At 42.1% G+C, this 9,427-nt stretch overlaps 1 protein-coding gene across 1 annotated transcript in view; it reads right to left on the reverse strand.

Annotated features, from left to right (window-relative positions):
- The window catches only part of SLF2 (SMC5-SMC6 complex localization factor 2), a 50,270-nt gene extending 42,730 nt beyond the window's left edge, over positions 1–7,540 (reverse strand). The window contains exon 1 of the mRNA XM_015420112.1: positions 7,316–7,540. Within this exon, the coding sequence (XP_015275598.1) occupies positions 7,316–7,443 (128 nt within the window). The 5' untranslated portion in view covers positions 7,444–7,540. The remainder of the gene's footprint in view (positions 1–7,315) is intronic.
- Between the last annotated feature and the right edge of the window lie 1,887 nt (positions 7,541–9,427).

The following is a 9,427-nucleotide window of genomic DNA, read 5'->3' on the forward strand; positions in this document are numbered from 1 at the left end:
CCCTACGTCTCACATAGCAAAAATTAAGATACATGTGCTATGGTAGCATACAGTGTAGCAGTTTGCCACTCTTTCTCAAGGCTTGGTATACTTGTGACTTTTCTTATAGAAAACTACATTTATAATTTTAAATTCCATAACTATGCCAAACTGCACAATTTTATATGCTAAGTTACAAATTATGCACTTTATATTGTCAAACCAGTAAAACAAATTTATGTTTGATAGTAAAGTACTGCATATATTTCAATTTTTCTCACAATTTATTTATTTATGGAAAATAGGGTCAGGGTCCCCCCATGGATTTAAAATTTCTGTAAGTTTTACATCTCTAAACAGTGATAATAATTTGGGGCTGAAGAATAGACTTCATGCTCTCCAGTAGCTTATGACACATATATTTACTTCAGTCATATCAGACTTTACCATAGTGGCATAGATCAAGTGCCAAACAAATCATTCCAGCCTTAGGAATACTAACCAAGAGGGAGGAAAACCATATCATTTTTATCCCTAATGACAGGAAACAATTCAGATGAACAATTTCAAGGTCATACAGACCAACTGTATTTTGTTTCTTAATATTATCAAGTGTCCCAAAATGGGATACTGCAGTGGAGCAGGGGGCAAGAGAGACATTCACAATCAAATACTAGCTTGGGAATAGTTGCCATCTCCACTAGCCACAGGCTGTGGTCACACACACTAAATAATCCATTTTCAATCCACTTTCAAACTGGGTTTTCACTGTGTGAACTGGCAAAATCCAGTTGGAAAGTGCACTGAAAGTGGATTAAAAGTGGATCATTTAGTGTGACTGCAGCCATATTATCTTTTTAAAAAATGGATGCTCGTCTCATAGATAGGTACAACTTTATGTCTGAAGAGCCTTTAAGTTGTGAAATACAAAATATCTGAAGAGCCTTTAAGTTGTGAAATACAAAATATCCTGGCAGTTCAGAAAGTACAGATGCTACTTGCTACCTTCAATTAGTACAATACATTTCTTTATTTTTTATTATTTTATGTTATTAAATTTATGAATTGCCCAACCCCGCTAGCAGGCTCTGGGAGATTTACCACCTTAAAAGCAGTTAAAATACAATCTGCATAAAATTATCACAATACACCAATAAGTTAACCAGTCTGGATGGTAATATAAACCCCTTTTGCAGGCTACAGTGCTGTCTGCGCAACAGGGCAGGGAACGGAATGTGGGGGTCATAGGAAGAAAAAGAGGGTGCCAGTCTTAACCGTTGCTGCCCTCCACTAAAAGCCTGGCAGAACATCTCTGCCTTACAGGCCCTGCAGAATTTAGGGAGAAAATAGGGAATCCCACTTTTTTCCCCCAATAAATTTTTTTCAGTTTTTCCAATGGAAAAAATGGGAGGTTCAGGTGAACACTGAAAAAGAACTCCTACAGAATATTTTTTCCCTTTGTAATGAGTGAAATGTGGTTTATGACAAGTTTTATTCACTTAATATACATAGTAAGAACATTTGTATGCAAGATGATCAACAGCAGTAGGAAATTAAAATTCCTTAGTTTACTGTAGACTTATACAACATATTTGCAAGGATACATTCATTGTTTAAATGTGGATTATTCTGGCAATGATTTAATATGCCATAATGTGTCTAATTATAATACAGTCCAGTGTTTAAACACTTTCCCCTGTGGCTTCAAAATTTCTGGAAATTTACATATCTAGAAATATCTTGAAAACATGGTCATTAAAATAAAAAAACCCGACGGTTTAAAAACTAGTATGACTCCTAAATTTTTACGCTGGCTCATGGAGTCAAAGAAAATTTGTCAAGGCCTGCTTTACCTAATATTATCTATACACAGTACATTTCTTATGACATCAAGAAGTGCATTAGAAAGCAAAGGAACTAGGTGAGCAATATAGTAGGTTCAACATTCCTATATTTACTTCAAATATTTACTTTACTTACAGTATTGTATGCCCTCCCACAGAGTACATCACATGCTTCAATAGAAAATTAAAAGCCTGGGGAGTAGAAAAGCTCATTATAAAGAATGCCACTTCCTAAAGAATTGCACTGTGAGTTCCCGTTCCCGTGATCCAATTCTTATCTTACATAAACATCTAGCTAAATCCATATTTAGTTCCACATTTCACTAGTATTTACAGGAAAATAAACTTCAAAACAGCAGATAGATAAAAGCAGCTAATGTAATTCAAATGCCAAAGAACTAAGCCCTTAAGTAACTAGGAAGATAGGTCTTATTGACAATACTGTCATTGAAAGAGACCTTAATTTTGGCAAGATTGCTATACCTTCATGCATCTAAAAAGTAACAATGTAAGATACTCACCTAATTCCTCCTGAATGCCTTTGAAAAACTGATGTTTCTAGGTTCATGGATTTAGCATAAACTATCACCACGATATTCTGTTACATATAGCTATTATGTTCAAGATTAGTTTCACTTTCTCAGATAGGAAGTGGTGCTTATGAAAAAACCAAGGGCACTCCCTCTTCATTGGCCAAAAATTTCATCTCAAAAGATTAATAGTCTCTTAAAAGGAATTTCCATTACCATTATTGTAAGATAGCTTGGTAAGAGGAAAAAACAAAAGAAATTATGAAAACACGGCATACTGCATGCCAAAGCTTGCAGCTGACTTTACTAAGAGGGCATGGTTTTGTTTTAATCTATGCTAAGATTTTCCCAAGCAACATCTCCTACTGGGGTTCAAAACAAGTTAGTGCCTCTGCTCCCACCTCCGCACAGCTGGCACTTAGGCCTGCCTACCAGGGCAAGTTTGAACTTTAGAAATATTAAAAAATAGACCGCATTTTGACTCAACTCCTAAACCAACAGCCTCTTAATATGTACACTAGCAGTCTCCTGAAGCTAGGTAGAAGAGAAAGAAAGGTCAATATTGTCTTCCTGGGCTCAGCATGAGACCATCCCCCTACCCAAAAGTACCCCATTGTTTTCCCTGATGTAGCCATAAATACTTCCAAGCCAATCCTGACTGTTTTGCCTCTGTAAATGGAAGTGATGCCATCACACTGTGAGATGCTTCAAGATTCACGCATAACTCTATGGTTTTTACCATAGTTTCAAGTGACCCCTTGAGTGTCTTGCAATGCTGTGATGTCATTTTGCGCCAAGCATTGATGGACACCATTTGGTTAAGTCCCGTCCTCCCCAGTCTCCCCAGCACTGCCAGCCCTTGATGCAAACCCTAGTTTGCATCCCAGTCTTTAACTCCAGACTCACTCTGTGTTCATGCTTCCATCTTAAATGCTGACTAGAACCTTCTCACAGGATCAGCCCTAGAACTCTATCCCACCCTGGTGGTCCTGACGCTGAGTGACCTTCGGGTGTAAGCTAATTCAACCGGGACAAGCGCAGGAGATCGAGCGGAACAACGATGAAGAAAGCGAGGTCAGAATATGACCATCAATGAACGTGAGTTCGAAATAAACGGACTATTTTGCTAAAACGGAGTAACACACACACACCCCGGTGGGAAAAGTGGCGCACAAGGAGGGACGCCTCCTAAGCGCAAGAACAGACTAATGTAGCGAAGGGGGAAGGGGGGAAATAAACAGAGAGCTTTTTCTGAGAGACTTACTTGAGTACCAATAGTGAAATGGCGAGTCTTTCGAGCCCTGGAATAACGGTTTGAAAGTGTAAACAAAGTGGAACATGGTGGCTTCCCGAGGAAAGTTAAAACCGAAACCAGGCAGTCAGAGCCCAAGACCGGAAGAGGGAGCAGACTTCATGAAGTTGCTAGTGGATATGCTGAAGCCGGTAATGGAGCAACTCGGTGGTATTAACCAGCAACTGGCCACACTAAACCAAAACTTTGCTCTGCAGCAGCACCAGCTGGCAGAAACGGAAAAGAAAGTGGAGCATGCAACTGTGAAAATTACAGAGATGGATACCGCAAATAAGAAGATGAAGAAAAGAGTGATGGATGTGGAAACAACACAAAAATTTCAGGAAACTCATTTGTTACAGCTTCAAATGGAAAAAGCTAACATCTCTCAGATTTCAGAGGGTGCCTGAAATTGAAAAAGAAGATTTGAAGAAGACTCTGGGAGAGATCATCGCTCCAGTAACAGGTATATCAGCAGATGAAATAGTAAAAGACATGGAGGCTGCTTATCGGGCATACTCCAATTATATTTAAAAAAATAACCTGCCTGGAGAGACTGTGGTGAGATTTGCAAGAAGACAGACCAGAGAAGCTGTATTAAAGGCAACTTCGGCAAATCCATTGAAAATTGGGAATACAATCATAAAGATTTTGAAAGATATTCCATTTGAAATTCGTCAAAAGAGGAAAGGCTACAAGGAATTGATTTCATTTCTTCAAACTAATGGAATTCAGTACAGGTGGGCGATTCCCGAAGGTGTACTTTTTAAAGTGAACGATAAAAGAGAGAAGACTGACTCCATCTTTAAAGCTAAGGAATTTTTGAGACGTCAGCTTGGGCCGGAGGAAGAACTTAAAGATGAAGAAACCAAGTCAAGTGACTCTGCTACTTCGGGAATGGACAAGGACTCTATGGGGGAAGCAGGTGCGGGAGCAACGAAAACTGTGTATGACTTTAGGGATAGAAAACCAAAGTAAGGGCAGAAGGACTCTGTAAATTGTTCTTTGAAGTAAAGAAGATGCTCAAGAAGTACTCTCACAAAGATTAATTTACTAATATAGAAGCTGGGTTAAACAAGAACTTCACAAGTATATTGTATCACTAACACTTGTATTACTAACATTCAGATTAACATGGAAAGGATCTCCTACTCTTGGGTTTTTAGTTAGTGTGGGTAGCTTTCCTTTACCCTTAGTTGTAGTCCCACCTCCTATATTTTTCATTGTAGTTAATAGTCTTATGAAAAATAATAAAAATACCCTTTCGGGGGTTTAAAAAAAAAAGACTACATTATTCCTCTTTATGATCTTCAAACACTGAGTGGATCTTTTTGATAAAGGGGGGGGGATATGCTATAGATTGACACCAATTGCCCTGGCACTGCTCTTTGGCCTTTAAAACAACCAAACAAAAATTAAGCAGATAAAACCTTGTCTCTTACTGGGAAATGAGAAGGGAGCACTCACTGGAGAAGACCCTGATGCTGGGAATGACTGAAGGTAAAAGAAGAAGGGGACGGCAAAGGATGAGATGGTTAGATAGTGTTATCGATGCAACGAACATGAAATTGAGCAAACTGTAGAGGACGGTGGAAGACAGGAGGGCCTGGCGTGATGTGGTTCATGGGGTCACGAAGAGTTGGACTTGATTGTGTGACTGAACAATAACAACAACAGGAAAAGTGGTAAGGAAACAACTAGTTCCATTTTTTCATGGCAGTAGCAACTAAAGGGAAAGGAATAGGCCGGGGAGGAGGCAACCCTCATTACAGTTGTAGAAAGATTCAGTAGCTGTTAGCACATGCAGTGCTGTCCTTGACAACACTGCATGTGGGACTGCTTAACTTTTGGACTGACAAGCTGGAAATCTGGATCCTACTTGTATGGAACATAAGAATCCTTAAACCCTTTAGGGTCTGATTTTCTCATAGCTCAAAGAACTTGGCTAAAGCATTAAGTTGCTCAGAGGTTACACATGAGAAACAGGAATGTTCCAGTTGTAAAAACCCGAGTGTTTGAAAATGGAGAATTGTATCATAACAAAAAATATAAGGTTCAAAATTAATCAAAGCTTCTGTGAAAGTCTTTCATGTGGATAGCATGGGAAGGGGGGGAAATGTCATTTATAGAACTTACTTTAAAAGTTTTTACTGAGCAGCAACATGTCAAGATGAGAAAGAAGTGAAGTACAAGGTGTGGCTAGGAAAAACTCAGTCTTGGTTTGTCCACCTGCAGCACGCTGGTCACTAGAAGCAAGATGTGCCTGTTACAGACAGCCAGTTTGGTGTAGTAGTTAAGAGCACGATTAAGAGAGTGGGTTGATTCCCCACTCCTCCACATACAACTGCTGTTGTGACCCTGGGTCAGTCACGAGTTCTTTCAAGAGCAGTCCTTGAAAGAGCTTTCTCAGTCCCACCTACCTCACAGGGTGACTGTTGTGGGAAGGGGAAGAGGAAAGGGAAGGAGACTGTAAGCTGCTCTGAGACTTCGAGTGAAGGGTGGGATATAAATCCAATCTGTTCTACCACATGAGACTTTGATTCAGAATGATGTTACAATTTATTCTTAACTTTTTCACTAGTCAGGTTTGGACAGTTTCCTTTGTATTTGACCATTGAACTCATGAGCAAGAAAATGCTAAGAGAAAGAAACCACCAAGGAGTTTGAGTATTAAGACAACATGGCTATGTTCTTTGCCACCAGAGCAGAAAGTAACGCTTAGAGGTCATCTACAAATACCTCTAACATGTTGTATATATTCTTGTTTGACCTTTTGCATCATATTAGTGTGTTGCTGTGCTAAAAAAATGATTAACTCATAAACTACCATAATTGTATGTGTGGGTTCCTTTCTGTTTCCCAACTGAAAATCTAAAGGATCTGTTAAGTGGCATGACAAATTCCCAAGAGGAGGTTGTGTTGTAACAATGCAACAATATTTATATGGTCAAGGTCCAGATTCTAAGCCACAATGTTTAACCAGCCAAGCAAACCCAATCAATTAGTCAGCAGCTAAGTAATTATCAGGGACAGAACAGAAAAAGTAATGTGCTTGATATATAATTATATAATCAAGCAATTTGACTAGGATCAAAATGAAGGTGCCTAGATTTGAGAGCTGGGCAATCAACAGATAAGATTCAATGAACACAAAAGTAAAGTGACATACATTGGGACAAAGTAAAAAAGCCTAACTTTTACACTGAAGTCCTCTGATCTATATGTTAGTACTATCCACAAGAAAAGATATGTAGTAAAGGAATATGATGGGGGGGGGATCAGTTTCAGATGCCGCAGCAGTGAAGCAAGAAAGGTCAATGATAGGGAGAGGAATAAGAGGGAGGAATAAGGGAGAGGATTATTTAATATTGGGATCACAGAAATGTCATCAAACGAAAAGAGATGTGGAGCAACGTTAAAGACAAACAAAATTTACTCCAGCATAAACTTTCGTGAGTCTGAACCCACCTCGTCTGATGCTGCCTCATGAAACCTTGCTCTGGAACAAACTATTAGTCTTTGAATAGTTTAATTTTACTACAATAGGTCAACACGTCTACCCCCTTTGGAATTATCATTATAATAACATTTAGAAGCGCCTCTGGAGCTTCCTCGCTTCGCGCCAGGCACTTAAGAAGTGGTGTATGATGGGAACGGCCTCCCTCCCGTACCTGCCATTCCTGGCGCCGTCTGCCCGGCCCGCCAGCTTACGATAGAGCCTGGCAGGGCTACCAAGGGAACCCCACAGGGCCCGGCCGTCCCCGCCGCTGCTCTGGCTGCTGTTGAGGTACTGGGTCATGTTTCCAGGCGCGGCAGCAGCACCCCTCGACTGCGTTGGTGAGGCAAACAGTATTCCTCAAACGTTCCGCTCTCCATAGCACAGCACAGCCGGTCAAAGGGACAAGACGGGCGGAGAATTCCACAAGCAGAGGCGTCGATTGGTCGAGCTGAGGGAACGACGATTTTGCTAATAAGGTGACGTAGATGAACAAGGCGGGACAGGAAACCAAACTCGTCCTCGGGTTGGCTATGAGGAACAAACTGTATGTAAATATACTCCAGTGCCTCAGCGTTACGTAACGCGTTTTTAGTTTTTTCAGGACCGCGAAGCGGGGAAGGGAAAGGTGCTGGGTCTTTGGCGCCCTCGTCTCTGATAGGCTGATAGGAATGTGCGTGCTCGCGGTCAGTCCTTGACTGCTTGAGGGACGCGAAAACTTGTCCCACAAAGACTGGCGGGTGTGTGAGGAGATTTAGCATTTGTCCCTTCAGTGGTACTGGATGCTGCCCCCCCCCCCCCGGTCAATATGGATCCTGTAATTTTTATGTATAGACACCGCCCGAAGTCCACAACCACATGACAGCTCAACTCCGTATATAAAGATCACATCCTAAAATCACAGATTCATAGTGCTGCTACGGCACAAAAACATGGATCCTTCGACCGAGCCGAGGCATGGCTATTTGGATATTGGGACTTGCCCCTATTTCAGCTTGATGACGCTGATCAGGCGTCCATGGGCCTTTTCAAGATAATTCGTCAAACCATAGAAAACGTCTCCGTGATTTTTGGCACCAAATGTAATGTGCGATATCGGCAATGTAATCATTACGGGATCCCACCAAAGTGAAGGAAGTGACTAATTATTTATTAATTAAGCCAAGTTCAGTGTACATGCCAAATTAAAGGGTAGAAAATCAAGAGAGCTACAACTAACCTAAACTCAAAATATCCACCTTCAACTCCATCACCCTGCGTTGGATCATGTCAATCGAAAAAAGAAGGGCCCTTCATGAGATGAGCCTAGCAATCCTTCTTACTCTATTGTCAACCCGAAAATGTATGCATGAAGCCCCATTGGCAGGGCTTTTTTTGTAGAAAAAGCCCAGCAGGAACTCATTAGCATAATAGGCCACACCCAACAGCAGAAACTCATTAGCATATTAGGCCCCACCCTAACATCACAGCTTATTAGCATATTAGGCCACAACCCCATGTTACCAGAAGTGTGGTCATCCAGCCACACCCACCTTTTGCTTCTTATTCTGTTTACCTTGTTTGTTGTCAAGACCCAGGGCTTTTTTCGTAGCAGGAACTCCTTTGCATGTTAGGCCACACACCCCTAATGTAGCCAATTCTAATGAGTTTCTGCTGTTGGGTGTGGCCTATTATGCTAATGAGTTCCTGCTGGGCTTTTTCTACAAAAAAAGCCCTGCCAATGGGGCTTCATGCATACATTTTCGGGTTGACAATAGAGTAAGAAGGATTGCTAGGCTCATCTCATGAAGGGCCCTTCTTTTTTCGATTGACATGATCCAACGCAGGGTGATGGAGTTGGCCACAGCATGCACCACAGAAATCACGGGGTGACACCATTCTCCTGGTGACAGGTGAGGTGGATTTTGCCTCTAGCAGTGGAAGGCCACCACCCCCGGGCTCAGGGAGGCGGGGAAACCTTTCGCACGGCCCCCCGTGGCCTTTGCCATTGCCGCCATTGCTGCTGCCGGCGGCCATATCTCTTTAAAGAGCCCCTTATGAGGGGTGGGGGAGCTGGAATGACATCACGCAAGAGGCGGATTTTCCCCTAGCAGTGGAAGGCCACCATCCCCGGGCTCAGGGACGCGGGGAAACCGTTCGCCCCCACCCCCCGCTGCCGTTGCCACACGCGAGAGGCAGATTTTGCCCCTAGCAGTATAAGGCGACCACCCCCGGGCTCAGGGAGACGGGAAACCTTTCACGCCCCCCCTGCGGCCGTTGCCATTGCCGCCACTGCTGCCGCCAGCGG

The sequence above is a fragment of the Gekko japonicus genome, unplaced genomic scaffold, assembly GCF_001447785.1.
Source record: "Gekko japonicus isolate JY-2015 unplaced genomic scaffold, Gekko_japonicus_V1.1 scaffold29, whole genome shotgun sequence".
Lineage (NCBI taxonomy): Eukaryota > Metazoa > Chordata > Lepidosauria > Squamata > Gekkonidae > Gekko > Gekko japonicus.